The sequence below is a fragment of the Apus apus genome, chromosome 1 (genome assembly GCF_020740795.1).
Source record: "Apus apus isolate bApuApu2 chromosome 1, bApuApu2.pri.cur, whole genome shotgun sequence".
Lineage (NCBI taxonomy): Eukaryota > Metazoa > Chordata > Aves > Apodiformes > Apodidae > Apus > Apus apus.
Window position 1 is genome coordinate 146,562,583 of NC_067282.1, and position 22,663 is coordinate 146,585,245.

The 22,663-nt window shown below is 43.5% G+C and overlaps 1 protein-coding gene across 1 annotated transcript; it reads left to right on the forward strand.

The window, feature by feature from the left end:
* Nucleotides 1-7,803: 7,803 nt before the first annotated feature.
* Nucleotides 7,804-10,746, forward strand: TMEM213 (transmembrane protein 213). The gene is made up of 3 exons (XM_051631140.1): nucleotides 7,804-7,897; nucleotides 9,735-9,806; nucleotides 10,515-10,746. Exons 1-3 carry the CDS (start codon nucleotides 7,816-7,818, stop codon nucleotides 10,682-10,684), a joined length of 324 nt encoding a protein of 107 aa, XP_051487100.1. The 5' UTR covers nucleotides 7,804-7,815; the 3' UTR covers nucleotides 10,685-10,746.
* The last annotated feature ends 11,917 nt before the right edge of the window (nucleotides 10,747-22,663 follow it).

A 22,663-nucleotide genomic window follows, 5' to 3' on the forward strand; every position in this document is an offset into this window, starting at 1 on the left:
TTTATAAATAGCAAAACAAAACCCCTTTGTATCCTCATTTCCACCTGTTGGACAGGGATGGGAAGTCAATTATCCTTAACCCTCTCTCTCTCTGAAACTTGCCTTTCAACATTTTTTCAAATGTGGATTCTAATAATTTTCTTTATAACACATGAAAGAGTTATCTTAAATCTGAGAGAAAAACTTTGCAAGATATAGCCTGGTTTAATAGGAACACCACAGTCACAAGTTCGGATTTGCTCAATTGTCCTGCAAGTTTTCCTTGTCTTATTCTCTGTAGCCATTCACTGAATTATTTAACATGTTGAAAATACAATACATGACAACTTGTAGCTTGTTAAAATAAAATGTATCATGTGCCAGCTCCAGTGTGTTGAGTAAGGGCATAATCTTTTAAATTGGTTGGACATTTTTTCAGCAAATTATATTTTTCACAGGAAAAAGGCACAAAAGTTGTAAGAGACCCCCACTACTCATGCAAGAAAGGAAAGAAATTTCCTAGTTCTGAAATTCAAAAAGTTTAGATCATCAGAACGTCCCATCTTAACTTCTTTGGACTGAAAAATGTGAAGAGATCACAATTCAAAGCAATTTGTATTTTTAAACATGCAGTTAACTTCCATAAAAATATGAAATCTTAGATTTAAAAGAACAAAACTGTAATGAAATATTTGGAAATAGCCTAATTAAAATGCTTCAAACCATCCAAACCCAGGGTTCTGTTTTTCCTTGCTAATCAGTCAGTGAAAAACCCCAAAGGCTTACTTTCATCTTGATCTGGAATGGGCAAAAAATGAAAAGCAAAGAGAGACCCTTCCCAGCCCCACTGTGAGGAGGGCAGAACATTCTCCCTTCATCCACTCCTGCAGCTTCAGGAGGTTTGCCCAAATCCACCTGCTGCCAGCCTTGCCTCTATCAACAACATCCCCCACCCTCCCTATGCTTCCCTTTGTCAAAAGAACAGTTAACCAAAAAAACCCCACTCGCTCTACCCTGGCCGCTATTTTCCAGCAGGATCACGCTGCGCTGAAATGCACCAGATTCTGGCCAGGGTGAATCCTGGTGCTGTAAATGGTTTTGGCAAAGGTGTTACTCGGGTTTACCTCTCAGCCACCACGCTCCTCTTCGGCGGGCCCTCTCCCTGGGGAAGGGGCGAGCTCTCCCCTCGGCTGGCCAGCGGTCCCGTCCGGCGATGACAATGGGGCTGCGCTTTGGCACGGCTGCCAGCACCGCGCTGGGCGGTGAGAGAGGCACCCCAGCCAACTGTCCTCTCTCGAGTAGGGCACAGCAAAGCTTTTCTTTTAAGGTCAGAACTGGTCCAGACCAGAGACAGGAAACCTTTTCTGTCCCGAAACAACCTCTGGGTGGTCTGGACCCAGTGCTTTCTGGCTCGGTCACAACCTCCGTGTCAGGTTTGTGACAAGTGCAAGCCCTGTTGCAGCAGCACACGGCTTGTTGAGACTAATAACAGATGGGGCATGCTGGCTCACACTGCCCCAGCCACCCGAAAATGAGCAAGAGCCTTTGAAACCTGCTGTACCCAGAGAGCTATAAACCCATAAAAACTCATTTGCAAGCCTTGGATAGAGGATCAGTCGCCAGGGAGGTGGAAAACTTCTGCGCTGTTTCTCTCTGGTTTTTCCTCACCGAAGGCAGCCAGGGAAAGGACAGGGAAACAATGAGAGATTAATGATTTTCCTGCAGCCAGGGAAGGGCAGAACTAAACAGCAAAGAGAGGGCTGGGAGGGCAGAGGCTCAGTCAGGAGAGCTGCGTTAGCCTGGAGCTATGCAGAGACACTGGGGAACTTGAATCTCACCCCTTGAAATAACAAATGCTGTGAGAGAAAGTGGCTTTACAGACTTTCTCCCACTTCAGCTGCTAAAACAGGGCTCTAGAAAGAAATTCAGCCCCTCCTAAAACCAATGGCTTGGCTCCCACTGAGGTCAGAGGAGGCAGGGTTTTCCTGGTAAGTAAGGCTGGCTGGGTCACCATTAAATCTAGGATCCATAAGAAGTTTCATCTCAAAAGAACTAATGAAAATGCATGGCTATATTTAAATTGTAAAGTGCCTCTTAAGGAAACGCTTTCTCAGCCCCGTGTTTTGGGAGCTGCCCAGTAACCCTGACCAGACAAGCTGAAGGGTATAGCTTGTTCAAGGTAACAGTGCTGAACAGTGAGTAACAGCAGAGTTTCTCGACATGGAGGTTTTCTATTCAAAAGCAACAAAGAATGGCCCTGCTTTGTGAGGTCAGCTAGTGTGAGAGGGCTCCTACTACTTTCTGAAATCCAGCTGCCTCAAGCTGCACAACCCAAAAAGGATGTATTAGAAATTATAAGGCAATTCTAGCAGGGGGGCCTAAAACCCACCCGAGCTGAGCTGGCCACAGTGCTCCCTGGCTTCCCACCCACTTTGGCTGCACCACGCTCCTCTTGCACCAGCCCCTGCCTCCAGCCAGCTTTGCTTTCCTCATCAACACTACCAAAGAAAGGGAGTAAAGTCTGATGAAATTCAGCACTTTCTGTTGACAAATGGGAACTTCTCTCAGTAAGGGAGAAGTGGTTGCTGTTGGCTGCTCATGTTCACTGTGAAGGGTTGAGAAGAAGCTGGAGTGGGAAAGACATTGCCTTGCAGCCCATACTATACTGCTAAATGACAGGAGTCACCATTCAGTCCTCAACTGAGGGATATTGACACACCAAAATAGAACAGCTTTCTCAGGCTACTCCCCCCACCTCTGAACCCACAGCACATTCTTTCCCTCAGTAAAGCTATTGTGTGCATATAATGATACCTAGGTTTGCTTCTGCTTTGCACAGCAGCTACCCTACTCTGCTCTGATTCAGCCTCACAGTTACACTTGGCTACTCCCCTACAAGATGTCAGAGCACAGGGAGCAGAAAGGGCCCCCAATGCACACTCATCACCAGAGCCATCTGCACTGTGGCAGCCTCTCCATCCTGTTAGTCAAGGAGCAAGCAAACACAGAGTGCAGGGACAAAGCCACCTCTCTTGCCCTTCCTTCTCCCCCTTCAGAGGCAGAGGAGAGAAGCCGAAAGCATATCCTATTTCATGCCTCTGGCATGTGGAAGTAAGGGCATTATTTTATAATAATCTTATTATTAGAGATCAGATGATGATGAGGCACCATTCAGAGGAGCCCCATCAGTGGGCTCATTGTCAACACCAGCAGCTCCACCTGGGCAAGCTGAAGGCAGCCCTTCCCAGGCAGCCCCACACCGCCCAGCCAGCTGGCCTCTGGCTCCCTTGCTGAGGTCTCCAGAGGGACAGCATGAGGTCACAGCAGGGCCACAGGCTCAACATTTGTCTAATCGCAACCCCAGCCTGGATTGGAAAACACAAAGGGCACAGTTGTGGAGTTACTCAAAATGCTAATGCTGCTTTCCTCTGTGCAACAGGAAGCAGATCTCTTCTTCCCTTCTTTCATTTGAAGAGTAAAACCTTTCTGATTTTGATTTTCTTTTTCCTCTGTTTGCCTAGTTTTAAAAACTGTATTTCCTCTTCACAGTTAGTTTTATCTTAGATGGCTATTTTTCACATCAATGAAGATACCAAACAAAACTGCCCTCTCTCTGATGGATGCATTATTGGCGTTCACCTGCTTAAAGTTCTGAGCTTTTAAAAGTAATTTTGAGGGCTTCAAAAGGGCCCTTAGACTTTTATGAGCTGTATAAAGGCTACCTGGGAGGGAGTTCACCCTGCAATACAAGGTCAGTAGGTTGTTAACAGACAGACCTGCCCTCCTGAGAGATGTCTTTTCTGGAGCTGAACTTAGAGATGTTACTACCTATGAAGGACGCACAGGAGATAGATCCACTCCTGTGGTTTCACCAATTACACAGACTGCCCAGCATCCTCCTTGGCATTTAGCACCAAGCCCTCAAAGGCTGCACAGAGCCCCTGTGAATAATAACTGGGAATTATCAGCTTCAGTGTGCCAACACACAGGGCTCAGGGTGTCCCAAATACGCAACCCCTCCAGCCAGGCTGTTGTCACTTTCAGCAGCATAGGGAAATTTCATGCACATGTAGGTAGCTCTGGAATCTATCTCTCAGCTATAATTCCTCCATGATTAGCTCCACCATGCAAGAGGTTTTGTGTAGCTTCAAGGGATGTCAATTTTTTGAGCTCTCTTTTCACCAAAGCTCCCTCCTGTTGCAGCTGTTAAGAAGAACAGTACCTCAGGTATGCTGAAACAGAGCAGGGGAGTCGTTAACCCAACCTCAAGTGTTGTACGGAACAAATGGATTTCTCCTTATCACTGATACACCCAGTGATGACATACCTGTTCTCCTGGCTTGTATGTTTTGTCCTGAGTTCAATACTGTGCTACAGTTCAATTGCCATCATGCTGGTCACTGCCGGGGTGGAACAGGATTGCAGCAGCAATCAGCTTTCCTTTGGAATTAAAAATATAAACATGTTGCCTATGTAAACAGAAAGAAGATAAATTATATAGAGACAGACTGAGTGTGTACATGTGTGATAAGGTTAATAAATTTCTGAGAGCCACACCTAGGAGTGATGTGTGAAGGGCAATACCTTGGTCATCAGAGAACTTTAATTGTGAAGCTCTCTCTGGCACAAAATATGCCAAATGGCAGGTATTGCCTCCTTCATAATCATCAGAAAAGCTGACCAGCAGCTCTAAACACCATGTAAGAGTCTCCAAGGGGAGGGGCAAGGAATTACCTAATTTTTGAGTAAATGGAGTCCTGCCTAGAGAACTGCATGGAAATGGAAGCCCCATCTCTGCTGGCACTGCAGTCGTGCCTCAAGTGTGATGGCATCCCTGTGGGGACAGCCCTTCATGAGATGTGCAGAAACCAAGCTACAGGAAGGCATTGGAGAGTCTTATCACTCTTCGGGCAGTCACAGCACTGGAATGTGAATGTGTTATACAGAAGAAATTAAACACATCCAAATCTGTGTCCGGAGATGATTTTGTTGGGCTCCCATTGTGTCTGAACTTATCAAGCAAAGCCTTCATTTCCAATCCAATCTAAAAATCACTGAAGCCAAACACAGCCTGTTCACTGCTTCGGGAGGCTTTGGAGCAGGCCCTTTCTGAACCATAGAGGGGACACATTTTGGAAAGGAAAAGAAATACACTGCATTAATTGTGCAAACCATTTTCAGCATCACTCAAAAATGGGCATGTTTGCCTGCAAGCTGACAAAGAATATTTAGGTAACAGTTAAAATTCAAAAGACCTTTCTTTACAATCTGAATCATTCATGCAATAGCAGAGCAGTTTTGTTTTTTCATTTCCCCTCAAACATTTTTTGCTGCACAGAACACTTTTGTACTCATTCTTGTTGCAAAATTAGCTGCCAAATCAACGTTCAGCAGGAATCATGGGCGAGAAATTCAGGAGGGAAAGGTGAAGCTGGAAGCAAGCAGAGTGCCTTTCCCATGTAAAGAGCTGAGTTTCAGTTTCAATGTGGATAAAAACACAAATTAAGGGCAACTACCATGAAAGCACTTAGACACTAAAACAAGGCAGAGATGAAGATTATCCAAATAGGCTAATTCCAAGCAACCCTGAGCAGTCAGAGTGTTTTGACAGCATCTCTCCTGCTGTAACTCACGTCCAGCGAGGCCAAGAGCAATGGCCCCTGGGGCCAAACACCCCGCCTGGCTGCCAGCCGAGCACGACACACCTTGGGCCTCCCCCCAGGTGCCAGCCAAAGGACAGGGCCCAGCACACCCACAGCAGTGGACCGGCCAGCACAGCCCTAAGGCTGCCAGCTCAGCTAGTGTGTTGACACAAAACCAGGGAGAACAAGGCGGGTAAATGTGCTCGTTTCATCTCGCCTGCCTTCATCTGCAGCTTCGTGTGCCCTTTCTCCGGGTGAAAGCTCTGGCTGCCTGTGTCCTGCTGCATCATGGAAATACTGGCAGGGGGAAGGGAGCAGAGCAGTTTTGGCAGTGAGGGGTGGAAAGTGGGGAGGACAAGTGGGTTCACCCCACAGAAACGCCAGGCAGGGCTAAGCCTAAGTGGGTTTTAGACTAGAATGAGACTACCTGGGTTTTTAGACTAGATATTAAGAAGAATTTCTGTGCTGAAAGAGTAGTTAGGCACTGGAACAGTCTACCCAGGGAGGTGGTGGAGTCACCGTCCCTGGAAGTATTCAAGAAATGTGTAGATGTGGCACTTCAAGGCATGCTCTAGTGGGTACGGTGGGTTTTTTGTGAGTTGCGTGGTGTGTGCTTATGGTTTTGTTTTGGTTTTCCCTGCATGGATGGTTGGACTCAATGATCTTAGAGGTCTCTTCCAACTGTGACAATTCTGTGATTCTGGGTTTTGGTCTCGAGGTTTCTCTTAAACAAAGGGAGTCCAAACAAACCTCACAGTTTTGCTCAGCAGCACCCTCTTTTATGTAGCTCACCACAGTTCACATGGGAAATCTATTATACCCCTCCATGCAGTTTTCAGCAGTGTGGAGGGAAATAAACAAACAAAATACTAAATACTGTCCAACCTACTAGAATTGCTGCCCCAGGTGCATTCCCCCTTGCATCCCATGGGATGGCTGTGCATCCAGAACAGGGCTCAGACAGCTTCGTTCTCACACAAGCACCCAAAGCCATGAGTGACCACTACTGAAGATCACCAGCAACCTGCTCCCTGATGAGCCCACATCTGCCACTGCCTCCTTCCATGATTTAATACCTGAAGTTTTCTCTAACAAGGACATCATTGTGTGTCAAAGATAGGAGCAAGCAAAGCCAACAGCCTGGGAAACAGCAGCAACATATGGTGCTCATCATACAGAGGCAACACCACAAGCACTTCAATTGTGTGACTTTTCCAGCCAGGATTGCAGAAAAAAATCTCACCCTTCAGCCATTATAATTTTGCCAGCAATCCTCCTGGTCTGCTGGTAGAGCTATGCTGGTGGGAGCAGCTCCTGGCTTTGCCAATGTCAGGGAAGAGGTGGCGTAACTACAAGAAAAGGAAAAAAAACTTTTTCAGCATTAAGTTGCACAGGGTTGATGGAGGCAGTGACACACCTGTTCTGATGGCAACAGAACAGCAGCAGCAGCTTTTCCTGTGCAGAGGCCCCAGGCTTGAGCTGATCCCAAGCCACAACCCAAACCAGACCCTTAAGGAAAGGCCGTTGTTACTGTGCAACAGCTGTCAGCAGCCTACACGAAGCAAATGGTTTCATCCCAATTTCTTGATGGAAATATGCCCATACCCTGTGTTAATACAGCAGATGCTGTACCAGCATGACCAAAGACTGATTTTTTTTTTTTGGCTTCCACACAGCCCTTCCAAAAAATAATCAGTGCTGGACAGTTTTGGGGGAGTGGTGAGTGGGTGTCAAGCCAACAAACATGCCAAATCAAAGCCAAACAGGGAAACAAGATCTCTATCCTGATCCTTCCCTCCTTTCCAGCTCTACTAGACCATCTTCACAGGATCAAAAGGAGAGTCAGGAAACAAAAGCTGCCTGGGCCCCTGTAGAGGAGGGCTGACTCCAGAAGCCTTCCCTTCCTCCAGCTGCAGCAGATCCTGGGGAGAAACCTTCAGGCTTGACCTTCAGGGTCCCTCCACCTGCCTCAGTGCTGGGGGCACTCCAGCTGCTCCTCTGGAGCAGCTTTGGTCAGAGCCCTTCTCTTTCCTCACCCTGTTGTGGCAGGAAAGTTCAAGGTGTCCTGGCAGCAGGAAGGTCCTTTGCTCCACCCTCTGCCCTGCACGCTCGGCTTATCCAGGGTTTGCTGAACTGGAGCTGCCGGCAACAGCCTGATCCGTGCAGCTGCTGAGGTGGGAGCTGGACCCTCAGCATGAAGCACTTCTCCGGTCAGCCCTGGGCAGCCTTTGCTGTGCTCTTCTTTGCCACCGTGCTCCAGTATTCCTGTTCAACAGGTATTTATCTTCTCTTATTGCTCCAGTTTGTATGCCCTGCCTTATCCCACCGGTTCCTCTAAATAACAGCAATTTCTTCTTTAAAAACAAGGTGGGCTCCATTGCCTCATTTTTAAAATGTGTAGAGCTGAAACTGAGTAATGCTAATGAGAACTACTGGACATGATTGATCACAGCAGCTTTCTGAATAGATGTGCTTTTGCCAGCTATTTACAGATCCACTGTAAATGTGGCTGAGCTGCAGGTCGCTCCACTGAATAGCAAGGATATGAGAAACCACAACTACTTGGCCTTCAAATGCTTACTGAGGCAAGGGACTGTTTCATATACCACTCAAAAGATTTGCTGTAGTTGAGTTTAGCTCTTGTTAGGTGCTTTTTGCAGGAAATCTTGCTTTGGTGCCCCCTTAATCGGAGAAGGTGCCCAAAAACCAAAATGTAAATGAGACCTCTAAGCTGTTCTTTTCCCATCAGGCTACTTTGTATATTAGCACCAGTCGAGACCTGCCAGTTGTTCAAAGATGTTTTGACAGCCTGTCCTTTGGGTTGAAAAGTCTATACGTATTCTGCAGCACTTTCTTCCATCATAGACAGTTTTAAATGATTTTTCCTAGTGCTCCTGTGAGGTACTTATTAACCCTGAAAACAAATTATGGGCTTAGTCAAGGTCATTCAGAAAGTCCCAGCTTTCTGAGAGTCAGAAAGAGGAATGGGTACTCAGACCCTTCCCTGGAGCAGGCTGCCCAGGCACCTGCTTTATGGCAGTGGCTATAAGGAAAGCACTCTGGTCTTGCTGACAGTCAGCTCAAAATGCATAGCTGGGGAACAGCAGGTGACCCCAAGGGAGATATCTCCTGCAGGACAACCTCAGTTTATTTGCTGTTACTTGGAAAATGCCAAACTCAAAGCAAATGACCTGTTCTATTTTCCCAAGCTGAAACTAAAGCTGAGCCATTATTTTGAATTCTTCAGTGAAATAAACCTGGAACTGATTTTCTCTGTCTATCACACTCCAAAATATCAGCTCAGAGTGATAGTTTGACTTTAAATAGTTCTCCCATAGCCTCTGCCTGGTCTGTGGACCAGCAGCACATTGGAGCCCCTCCATCTGCATGCAGCAGGAGACCTTAATCATGTAGTCTCTCCAGGCTGTTTTTCGTGCGTCTCTGCAAGGGACCATGTCTGCATGGGATACTTCACCTGGCTGAACTTGAACTGCACTGCTCATAGTGGCACAGTAAGAGACTCCCTTCCTTCTGCAGCAAGGGACAGGCTGGTGTTAATGCACAGGGACCACAGCAGCCTGTGCTTTTCCCATGCAGACATCCTGCAGCTGTCTTTGCATCTGATCTTGCAGTGCCAAGAGGTGCATGTTGAAGCTGAGGTGCAAGGAGGTTGTTAGGCTAAGGAGGCTTTGGCTTGTCACACCGTATCCAGATTTGTGGAGGCCAGCCACACAGCTGTGCATGTGTGCTCTGATTCTGGCAAGAAGCAGGATAGAGGCAAAACCTTCATTGTAGTCCCTGTCACCATCCCTCCCTTACTTACTTACTCTGTATGTGCCATTTTTCAATCTGAGCTGGTTAACAAGTTTCAGACACAGCTGCATGTGAACTACAGCTGGTGCTACAGCAAGTCTCTCTAGAACCTGTGCTGACGATGGTGGAGTGAGAAAGCATACCCTGAGGCAGCAATGTTTAGGGGCAGGAACTTACATTCTTCAAGTTGTTTCCATCCTGCAGACATTTGCAAGGCCAACGGCTCTCAGATTTTCATGCCTGATGTCCAGGATTGTGTTTCTAATCCAGCTTGCCTCTTCTCCTGTGTTTTTCTTCTAGCTGCAGCTGAAAATCTCTCCAATGTTTCAACAACCTCCATGCTTGCAACTGAGTATGAAGCCCCATGTCTTAGTAAGTATTTGTAAATCACTACTCCCATGATAAAGCCAGGTGATGAGACTACACAGGCCACTGAGATGCTGTCCTGGAAAAAGGATTTATCTGGTATCCTGCATTGTTCTCAAGGCTTCAAACAAACAAACAAAAAGGTGCAAAAGGTACAGGAGAAAATATATAGACCTCTTAAAAATTATTTCATTTTAAAACATGTAAACCGTGGATCCCCTCATGGTGGTATGTGTAACCACTGCAAAACACAAGGAAGTCACAATTAGCAGTCCAACAGAGAGCAGCTACTGCTTGTATTGCCAGCAGAGGTATAGACTATTGGAGATCCTGGTAGGTGTCTCTGTTAGAGATACTCTCACATGAAGCTACCTCTACCCCCAGTTTCTTTTTAACTTGATACTTCTCTCATACTCCCCTCCTAAAAACGACTGAGCAGATGCTAAGTAGGTATTTTAAAAGATTTCAGTCATGGTGGACACAGTGGTCAGTGGGCTCAGGTGTTAGGCCAGACAGGGATGATTAAGTCTTGAAGACGTATGGATGAAACCAAATAATGCCATCTCCCAGGTTAAGAGCCAGGCTTGGGGGAGTGATGCCAAGGCTCAGTGACAGGTCACAGGGCAGACGGTGAAGTCACTGTCTCATCTGCAAAGAAAATCTGTTATATACTTGGGCTCCCATCCTTAGCTCACTTCATTTCTTCGCCACCAGACGTGAACTTCTGCACACAAGCAGCCGTGTGCTGCCGGACAGGCATGGACGACTATGGATGGATTGCAGCGGCCGTCGGCTGGAGCCTCTGGTTTCTGACTCTCATCCTGTTCTGCATGGACAAGCTCATGAAACTCCGGCCTGATGAACCCAAATATTTGGTGGCCTGAGCAGGGCAAGCCAGCAAGCAGCAGCACCTGGGAGCAAGTGAGGTGCAGATGGGCTGACAAAGCATTTCAATCACTTCCTAAGAAACAAAAAAGAAAGGGAATGTACTTTCAGCCAAAAAAGGCCAGACCTAAGCAGGACACAGGCTGGGGCTTCATCCTCCCCAGCAGGTCAGAGCTGCCAGCCAAGGCGTGGAGGAAGCAACACCACCACATAGTTCTCACAGAGCACAGAAAACTGTTTCCCTGAGCCCTTTCATGCTTGCTGTGAGAGCACCAGCAGCAATGAGATGCTGAAGGACCAGTTACCAGTCTATAGCACACTGTCTTAAGCCAACCAGCACATTGACTTTGAAACAAAAGTGGGCAAATAAAGCTATTTTCTGGAGGATCAATGTTACCAGTTCTGTTACTAAGCTATAGGCCAGGTATGGTGGTGCAATCCCACCCACCTCCAGCCTCTTACTTTCTGAGGTGCAGTGTGACTCCCCCTCCTACCTCCACCCCCACTCGTCCCCCCTTCATAGCATTCCCTTTTCATGCCTGGCTCTTGTGTCCCCCATGGGCTATGAAAGGCAGAAAACCAGAGCTTTAAGGCACTCCCATGATGTGCCTGCCTCCAATATTTCTTAGGAGTGAGAATGACAATGCATCACCTCTTGTCAGCTGGGTCCATCTGTACCTGGGCCATGGCTCAAAGGCAGTGATACCAATATTTGCAAGTCTGGCAATATTCTGGGTCTGTGCAACTGGTGGAAAATACCAGGATATTTTACCATCCAAGTAGGGCTGGAATGGAGAAGTACCTGACAAAAGTCAATTCTCTTGGACCCTATAAATAGTGATTCTAAGTGAGACCCTTTGAGCTCTCCTTGATCACAGCAGGCTATGACCAGCATCTCCCCTGAGCTGGGTTGCCTCCCAGGCACTAACTCCTTGGGGACCCTCTGCAGACCAAGCTGATGGAAGGCCAGGGAGAGTAATCCTCCTCAAGCCTCAATTATTGCCCCCACTGAGGAATGCTAATGCATTGTAAGTATTTACTCTAAACTTGAGGGAGATTTTAACTACAGGCTTCTTCCACCTAACTCTCTACCTATGTGTTTGAATTTGCATTTGCTCTCCTGAGTGTGGGTATCCATATATACAATTAACTGGATCAAAAGATTTCTGTCTGTCTGTGTGTTTCTATGTTTTGAGTTTATACATATATAGATAAATAATTTTACTCAGGATACTTTGTAGTAAATTACTGTGAATCTTGTCATCTTCAAACCTGTAATCAAGTTTTAATGATAACATATCCTACCCAATCACCTTGTCAAACTTTATATCAGTTAATGATTAAGTGCTGCTAAAATTCAACCCTTTGATCCACCTCACACCATTAATAAACTGTGAATTGCTGCTAACCATAACTGTGTCAAATAGTCTCTCCACGACAAATTGGCATAGTTGGCAAGATGGCAAGCAAAGTCACTAAATACTTACAAAAGTGTAGCATCCAACCAAATTCCACCTTCCCAGAGGATTTGGCTTGTAATAATTGGCATAAGCAACAGAAAAAAAACAGTTAACTGATGCTAGAGGTTCAGCTAAAGATAGAAAAGATAAAGGTATAACCTGTAAAATTTTGGGAATGTGCCTAGAAATTGCCTGTCAGGAAAGAGGAAAACTTAACTGTAAAATGCAAGACTCGCAAGATGAAGTTGAGGGGCACAAATCCACAGAGCTGTTGTTATTGTTGAAAACTAGAACAGCTACAAAAACAACTTAAAGAATATAAATTAAAGCAACAAAAACTGGGAGAACATGTTGAATTGATGCTGATGCAGCTTCCAAAACCTCTTGACATAGTCCAAATTAGAAAATTAATTGTGTCTCCCGAAGACTAGGATGGTAATATCTGGGATAATTCAAACAATAATAGCTCAGAAGAAGAGAATTCTTTCCACCCACCTGAGCCCCCCATCCTCCCAGTCAAACCAAAATAGAAGAAACCCTTGAGCCTCAAGGCGGTGCAGGAATTTGCACCAGTAAAACAACTCCATTCCACTGGATTCCAATGGCCACTTTGCAAGATTGTTACAGCCGTTAAGTCTGGAGAAACTGAGTATCTCTGGAGAGTGCCTCTAAACCAGGGAGAGAGAATTCTACTAAATGGCAATTAAGCCAATGGCTATTGGGGTTCTGGTGTCTTCCTAAATCCCCTGCGTGAGCCTCACTCACTAATGAGCAGAGCGGCATATTGGGCTGGTGGTATCAATATCTTAGAGAAGAGAACCTCTATTGAGGTTCAACTCTCTGAATGAGCTCTCCACAGGTTTTACAAAAGCTGCCTGTATTCAAGCAATGCACCAACGCAACCCTATTGATGTTCCCTTCTCAGCAACTGCAGCTCCTGCTGCACTTAAACCATTGTTGAAAGGAGCTCCCTCCACTCTCAAATCTTTTCTCATTGCAGCACAAGGTGAAATCCAGAGGGACTTGAATTACTATAAATGACACAGGCTATCAGAACTGCTGAGGGAACACAGAGCAAAAAGAAATCCTCATCTGAGCAGAGTTAATGCATGAAACCATAAAACATGCACAAGAAATTGGGTGGAATAAATTTCCCAGTGAAACAAAAAATAGAGGTCACGCTGTTAAGCAAATTAGACAGACACATCAAAACAACTCCCAGAACAGCTCCCAAGAACCCAGATCCTCTGATGGACAAATAAGGGCCAGGAGTGGGGAGATGAGCTATGGAACAGGCATTTGCACTAGGAATACCTAGAGCCACTATTCACACAGCCTGCTGGCATTATTCTGAGCCTAATTCAAGCATTTCAGAAATTAAATACTCCAAATACTCCAACTCCTCTGACACCAGCTCCTAGAGAGAGATTGCCCTTTCTCCCTTCACCAAGATCAATTACAGAACACAAATCCAAAAACCCCCAAACAATACCTGGACAGCAACTGGGCTTGCCTGTCTGGTGAGTGGATGCTTATCTATTGCTAAATGAAAACGATCCTTGTATTTTAATTCCAGTTGGTCCTCAAAACCAATCAACAACATTTTTAATTTATACTGGAGCACAAATTTCAGTAATTAAACAATGAGATGCCAACAAGCTGGGCATATGACCTGGATGGCAAAGAGTTAAAATTACGGGAGGTGTGGGAACGAGCGCTGTGTGCCAGACAGTAAAAATTAATTTATGCCTCCCTGGTGGAAAGCGTAAGACATCTCTTTGCTTTGCAGTTAAAGATCACTATAAAAATATCCTTGGTTTTGATGTCTTGAACGGCCAAACCTGGCATCTGCTGGATGACAGTGTTTGGTCTTTTGGTTCAATGCCAGTCTTAATAAAAATCAACAAGTGGTCACAGTGTGAGTGCTCTGTGCAGCCCCAGTACTTCCTGAATCAAAAGTTACTAAAGCCTCACAGTATCTGATTTCTGTTGCACCACGGGCTGGAATTTCTGAAGTAATTGCAGATTCAGAAAAACTACAAATTATCTGCAGAACTCCCCACATAACTCTCCAGTTCGGTCAGCTGGTAAACAGGATGGGAGGTGGTGTTTAACGATTGATTATCAGTGCTGAAATGCCAACAAAGCTCCATTAACAGTGGCAGTACCAAATACTGCAACTTTAGCAGCTACATTAAAAGCTGCCACACAACCCTGGATGGCAGTGCTAAATATAAAATATATGTTTTTCATGGTCCCCTTACAAGAGGAAGTTAAGGAGAAATTTGCTTTTACTTGGGAAGGTGTACAATAAACTTTATATAATAGACTCCCTCAGGGGCATAAACATTCACCCACAATTGCTCATGCTGCGCTTGCTGAACCTTAACAGACTTCTCTGAAGAAGTCAAACCACGTCAACATATAGATGATACTATAATTAGAGAAAACTACTCTAAAAAGGTGGGAGAAACAGAAGAATAGGTTTGGCAAACACTGCATGAAGCAAAAATTGAAATTCCACCTCAGAAATGCCAGGGATCAAGGAAGGAACTAAAATTTCTGAGCACTTGGTGGGTTGCCAGTAGTGCAGCAATCCCACTGGAAGCTCCAAATAAGAATAATCACAGATGTCCCAATCTAGAAAAGAATGACAACAATTAATGGGTACTTGGGGTACTGGAGAAAACATGTATATGGATTTTCTATTATTGCTCACCCACTGTATTCACTTTCCAGAAAAAGGAAAAACATGGAAATGACACTCAGAATATGAAGAGACAGTCAAAATCCTACTACAAGAATTAAAAGCATACCAATCCCTCAGACCTGTCCATCCCCAAGATCCTATTTTAGCAGAATGGGGTTAGTAGAACAGGGTTACTTACTGCAATCTCTTTCAAACTGGTTCTAACAGACCAAAAAGACCACTGTTGATTAGCTCAACTGCAAGTACGGAGACAGAACAGAGATATCCTGAGGGGGGAAAAGGTATTTTATCCCTCACCTGTGCAATTAAACAAGTTGAGAAAATACGCCTGGAACAAGCTGTTCAGTCTAGAGGTCCATTTAACTATTATAGACATGACACTAAATCGGATTGCTCCTCTTGGAGGAATTGTCTGAAAATGTAGTCAGGAAATATGGAAAGTCAGGAAATATGTCTATACAGTGGGAGTAGCAGATGAAATGCAAATGACTGAGGGGGTCACAAAAGTTTCTAAATTACAAATGCCTGTTAACACTGACCCACTAGCACTACAGCAACCATTTAAATGTTCACCAACTCTGAATGCACCCACCTTCACTGAAGATACACCAATGGTGGGTGTTTGGTTTACTGGTGCCTTAGTGAAGCAAGTAGATGGTAGATGGCAATAGAAAGCTGTCACGTTAGAATTAAAACTGGTAAACCAGTTACTGAAGAGGGGGAGGGAAGCAGCCAAATAGGAGAATTAAAAAGTGGTTGTCTGAGTAGCTCTGAATAAAGCAAAAATCATATATGTAGAATTCCACGCTGTTTGGGCAGGTGCCGCGAAGTGCCTTGGTGAATGGGGAGTCCTAAATTGGGAAAAAAAAAAAAAAGATTCCCAATCTGAAGATTGGGGAAGACTGGAAATTACTACTGGACATAGCCAGGAAAACACCATTCCAAACAGGATAGGGTCAAGCCCATGCTGATGACAATAAACAAGCCACAAACTGGAACCAAAAGGTTGAAGAATTAACAAAAATTAAGAAAACAGAAATTGAAAATTCCTTGGAGCCCTCAAGGTATTGACTGGGAGAATGTTTACATCAAGTCACACAGGCTGCGACCCACTATTTTGCAGCTCAAAGTTTCTGAACAAAAAAACCATGGGAAATCATTCTTACCAAACGTCCCCAGTGTAAATTAAAATTACAAACAGTTCTAAAGCATCACACTTGCACATTAGCAAAGGAAAAACTTTATGGTCTACTTGGTAAATGGATTATGTTGGGCCTTTAAAATCTTCTGCTGGATCTAAGTACATCCTAACAGGTGTAGAAATAGTACCTGGACTGATTACAGCCACTAAATGCCAGAATGCCAATGGGCAAAATACCACCTGAGGCCCCTCCTCAGTAAGCAACTGTAACTCATTGATTATTCTGAGTCCTTCTCACCCACTATCCTGGGGTATTTTAAAGTCTATTAACTGATAACAGTGAAATCTCTGTTATGGAAACCTAAGGATTTTTTGGGTTGGTTTGAAATCAAAACCAGTTTTTCCAGTGCAGTTTATATGTGAACCGTTTTGTAGGAATTGAATATTTTTTTTATTTATTCAGGTTGCACCTGCCTGAGTAACTAAGTCAAGGTGAATTGTGGTAAGCCGGTTTAAACCAGCATATCCAATTAATGCATAAAACTGTTCCCATCTATGCAAAACAATAACAAACATACTTATTGATAAGAAGATACTAACTGACTGGTTTACATAGATAAAGCTTATATTGGAAAGGAATTACCCAACCCAAAAAGTTAGAAACATGATTGTAACAAGAAATATTCACACAGGAGGGTTTAACCTCACTGCAGTCAAACTGTCTGGTTTGGGGCAGTTGCACCAGTTTGATTTCTGTCCATTATTAAAACAATGAATCAGTGTTAAACTCATCTAGACACACACAGGATTGACAAACCTGCCAGAGACCTCCTGAAATGAAACACTAAAAGTTACTCTTATACCAAAGAAAACTCTATTGGAGATTGGTATCTATTGAATATAATTAAAGTCTCCGAGCTTATCAATGCATAACTTTTTCAGTTAGAAAAGATACAAATCAGTTTTGAGACTCTTCAAATCGATTCTGGCACAACTAGACACTTTAATCAGGACCACACTGTGCTGTTTGAGAGTGATGGGCAGTCATCTGTTATCAACTCCCCCACCAAAAGGAATAGGTACAAGTTACATACGGAGGAAAAGGCTTCCTCCCCAGTCATTAGTATCACTTAACATAAAAAAGGTTCTGGAGGGACATGTTGAGTAAAGAAGTTACTGCCAGGACAGAAAGTTTTGAAAGGGAGGGGCTTGTTTATTCTGTGGCTTTTTTACTGTGTTTCTAGTTGTTCGGTTGTTTTTGTTTTGTTTGTTTTCATATTTTTTTTTCTCTTTACATGCACCCTACTACTTACTAGGAGTAAACAATCACAAAATACTGTTCAACTAAGAAAAAAAAATCTCAACATTTCAGCATATCACAATTAAAACAGGAGCAATTTTCATAAGACAAATTTCCAAGTTGGACCAACAAATTTTTTTCCAAAAAAAACCCCAAATCACAGAATCACATAGAATCATTGAGGCTGGAAAAGACCTCTGAGATCATCAAGTCCAGCCTGTGACCTAACACCACTACATCGGCTAGACCATGGCACTAAGTGCCACATCCAACCTTTGCTTAAACAGCTTTAGGGATGGTGACTCCACCACTTCCCTGGGAAGTCCATTCCAATGTCTGATCACTCTCTCCTGAGGAAGTGCTTCCTAACACCCAACCTAAACCTCCCATGATGCAGCTTCTGGCCATGCCCTCTCGTCTTGTTGCTCATTGCCTGGGAGAAGAGCTCAGCCCCCACCTGACCACAACCTCCCTTCAGGTAGTTGTAGAGAGTGATAAGGTTCCCCCCTGAGTCTCCTCTTCTCCAGGCTAAACAACCACAGCTCCCTCAGCCTCTCCTCATAAGACTTTCCCTCTAGTCCCTTCACCAGCCTTGTTGCTCTCCTCTGGACCTGCTCTAGCACCTCAATATCTTTCTTGAAGTGAGGGGCCCAGAACTGGACACGGTACTCGAGGTGAGGCCTCACCAGTGCTGAATACAGGAGGACAAACAAACCAACCTCAAATCCAAAAGACTTCTTTATGTGCAAACTTATGGAAACAAAGGATCTTATTATCAGTATTGACTGAAAGAACAGTGAGTTGACAGTTAATAACCACCTTCAAGGGATGTAGTAGACTTGAACCTCAAGTTTTGCTTCTTGCATCTTTTGTTGAGAATTCCCAGTTCAACTGAACTGGGGGGAAAAAAAAAAACACAAAAAACAAACAGAAAAAAATTCCTGGTTTTTCATATAATGTAATGCCCCCAAGGATTTTGTAGACCTGTGTTCAAGGGTGGCACCCAAGTCTCAACACCATCAGGTATACAAGCTGAAAATCTTACAGAATTTCTGCTGTGAAATGTATACTTTTTCTAGACCAGTGACTGGTAAACCTCTGATCTAATATAACAGTATTGTTTCCTTACTACATCACCCAAATTGACATCTGACATTGCCAGATTTTATCTACAGCTTCTTCTTTTCAAGTCTTTTGACCTCCCATGCAGTGGATTGGGTGACTTAGAAAAATGGAGTTCTGTAACAAATTCCATGAACATACCGCTACTCCCAGTGTGCTCTGGAGTCCCTAAACAGTGGCAGTATCCCCAGAAGTTCAAGGGCTAATACCTTAAAACACCTTACATGTTGTGATATAGTGCAAAATACTTCTTTAAAGAAACTCTCTGAGGTCCATGCTTTGTGTTGTGCTGATTCCAGGCATGGAATGTATGTATTCCACAAGTGGGATACAAAGAAATGCATAGTGCACAAGGAGAAGAAAAGCCCTGACAGCACTGGCAGCATTTCAGGGGCTTGCCAATAGTTACAGAAAGTGCAGAATAAAAAAGTTGCACCCAAAAGACTTGGGAAATTAATATAAAGGAAAAAAACTAGTATGCAAAAATGAATTACACATATTTAATTTACAGTAAACATAATCTAATGATTTTCTGTGGTCTACTGCTACATTCCCTTAACAGACTATTTATAGCTAGGGAACACACAGCAGCACATTTTGTGGGTTATAACCCCTATTTTAAGATTAATTAAGACACAGTAGAAGGCTGAGGTCTGGTTTTTAGGCACAAATTAAAGGTGACTACAGTATAATGCAATACAAATGTGGTCCATGAGCAATGTCACAGACTGGTGTAATAATTTATCGTGTATTATCTCATGTTCCTAATAATATCACTGACATTATAATAACCCTAATATGCCCAGCTACTGCAATGCTGCTCAAGTCCTGTTGACTTCAAAGGAGCTACACACACATCCAGCACATGAGTTGTTTTGTTGTTTGGGTTGGTTTTTTATTCATTGCAATTCAGGAAGCCAGTTATTTTTCTTCCCCAAGGAAACCTTGGAAGGAAAACGTAACTCCACGTTTATCCATGTGCATAAATACATTCACCTGTGTTAAACCTGGTTGCCCCTTCAGACTGCAATATGCAAGCCCATGTTGTAGCACTGAGCTCTTGTGCATCTCAAGGCATGTAAAAAATGACAGCTCACATTACCTATTAAGTTGCAAACTACCCTCTCAGAATAATGACGGAAATGTTAACACTCTAGTCATTTATAGCACATTGTCCAGTCAAATTCTATGTCCCTGGACCAAAAAGTTCCTTGCTGGAATGAGATGGAGAAGAAATCCATTCCAACTCATATGATTTAGTACAAAGAAAAGCAAAAAAAATGGTTGAAACCTGGATGGCTGAATAACAGTAAGCATGACTGAAAAATATGAATTTGAACCCTGACATTGCTCATCAAGCCAGAACACTTGTTCATATTTTCTGGACAAAGTTTCTGAATGTCAGATGTTAAAGTGTATTAAAGTGCCTGGAAAGGAAACAGAGACACAAGACACCTGGGAAGGCTGCTGGTCTAAAGACTTCTTGATAGACAAACAGAGCAGCAGAGAACATATAATTGATCAGCACTTCTAATACCAAACCCACATTAGTAGCAGCACAGCATTCCAGGTTAACTGCTTAATTTGCTTGGAGATAATTATCAATCACATCTGACTAGTGATTTTTTAAAATTTTTAATTCAAGACTAAATGGATTGGTACTTGATGCATGACTCTTCATCTTTTTAGATACTGTTGCTCTGGTAATGACTCACATTACTCACTGCCTCTGTCCTTGGGGTTTTAGTGAACGAGCTACATATTAAGCAGTTGCACTTTACAATGATTACACTTTGCAAAATCACTAGGGGGATGAAAACTGGCAAGCACCAGAGCTTCATACTTGTATGAAACGCACAGAGAAACGACAGAGGTTAAATTCATAAGCACAGGTGATCTGTCCTGGGACTTTGTAGGAATTTTGAAAGAGCCATTAGGAAAACTAGGACTTCAGAAAATCATTATAATTAATTACAGCCAAAGAATGAAATATTCTTGGGAATATTTGAGGATCTAGTGTTAGAGGTGATATAACATCAGTGATATTATTAGGAACATAATAGAGAATCCTTGGGCAGCAACCACCCTTTTTCTCATCCTTACACTCCTGATGCCACTTACTTTATGGTATCAGTGGTACCAGCATCTGTTGTGGAATTGAAACTTCTTGGCAGGTTTCTGTCCCAGAATCAAACATGCACTTTCCAAAGAGCTTAGTTCTAACTCCTATTTTGTAACGATCTTCTGGAAATAAACATGGGGTAAACAATGCAGTAATGTCTCTCAAGGCTGCAAATGGTTTGGAAAAAAATACAGCTCGAAGAGACACACAGACTTTTCCTGTCCAATTTGACAATATGAAGTCCAGACACATTCAGTTAATAATTTTGCTCATCTACCAGAAATAATGGCTTATGGGCTCCCATATCTTGCTAACATAAAACTCCCCCAGAATTGACTTCTCCCTCCAAAGAGAAAGCCTCTCTGCATTCACAGTGGAAAAGTGGTCTCAGTGACCAGTGAATGAAACTCTGTTCCAAACCCCACACCCTGTTTGTCATGGTGCCCTTTGGTCCAAGAACTAAAGAACTAACCTAATTGTAAAAGCTTACATTGTCTCCCTCTGCCACTATGAGTGGGGTAAAGTCACATCTTCTATCTTTAAACCTGCCAGATGTATTTTGGGTCAACATTGGACTAAACACCACCCATGTTGTGTCAATCCCAAATCCCTCAGTTTTTTCTGTCTCTCCACAGGTGTGTTGTCCTCTCCTCTCCTCCCTTCCCCAGTTTGGTTTGCCACTTGAGGGAACCAAAAGAGCCTGGGGCAATTTATAGCTTAATTTAGATGAAAATGCCACATGTTGTTGCAACAGCAAGGTGGGATCAAAAGCTTCCTTAGTCCAGTTCTGTCCCCCAGCAGCAGGTATCTGGGGAAGAAGGCAAAAGCACTCTGCATACAGCAATCCTCCCTGCCCTTCATCCAACTCACAGGTGAAACACAGCACCCTTTGGACACGGAACTGAGCTCTCTTGCAGTAGCTCCTCCCCACAATGTTCTGAAATTCATCCTTTGAGGACTGTAGATAGTTTCATGCAGTAATACCTTTCTATGGCTTTTTCAAACATGTTGTTTCCAGCATCCTAGCAAATTTTCTTCCACATGGCAGTGAAGGATGGGAGGATGTAACAATAATGTAAAAATACATGACTGCACATCTATAAATCCTCTATAGGGATGATGCCTCAACTTTAATCTTAAATTTTTGAAGTGTTCTTGTTAAAAGTTGTCACCATCAAGTCTGAAGACAGAAACCATCATAAGGATGAAAGTCATCCATGGAAAACCTTGACAGGAAATGTTCCATGCAAAATAGAGGGCAACTTACCTGAAATGATTTTATCCAGGATAGCATGGACTAACAAATCCAGTAACCGGTTCATGAGCTTGTGGGTGCCCAGATCACCTGTACTGCACCGAATTTGAACTATTTCATATTTGGCAGCTAAGTTGTACTACTGGTAGTGGCTAATCCACATTTTTTTCCTTAAGTCCAAGGATGAAAGCTTCCTAACTCTTTATTATTGCAATCGTTTTAAAACTCCTATTTCTTTAGTCAAGTTTCTATCAGATCTGCATTTCAAGAATGAAAGAGCCCAGCACGTTGCCAAATATAATACTGCATTAACTTTGCTTCAATGTAAAGAAGTTTTTCCTGAGACACAAACAATATCCAGCTACTGCTTTTAAATCACTCACAGCACTAAAACGTTCAAACAGTCTGGATGAGAAAACCAACTTCTCAGAAGCCTTGGGACAGAAATCTTAGAGAACTTTTCATGGGAACATGAACAATTCTACTCTCTTCTCTGCTATCTTGATTCTTCTTTCACTTCAGCTGTTCTACATGTGGCAATAAGAGTTTTAATATAAGTGAACCTGAAAACCATCATGTTTGGGATCCATGGAGGTACAGCATTTGTTTCAAAAGAACCTGCAGAGCATTTGTTCAAATGTGCCAACATTTTATTCCGATTAAGGCAAGACGTAACAGCCTAAACATAAACTTCCAGTTATGGAGTAAGAACTACTCAAAACTAAACAGGAGTGGCCATAACAAAGGAAAACACATACTTTAAATGTAAAGAGTATCAAGAAAAAGTAACACAAAATCAAGACAAAATATTCCAGCTCTACAAACTAAGAAGTGCAAAACAATGTGTATTTTTCTAGTACTAATGTAA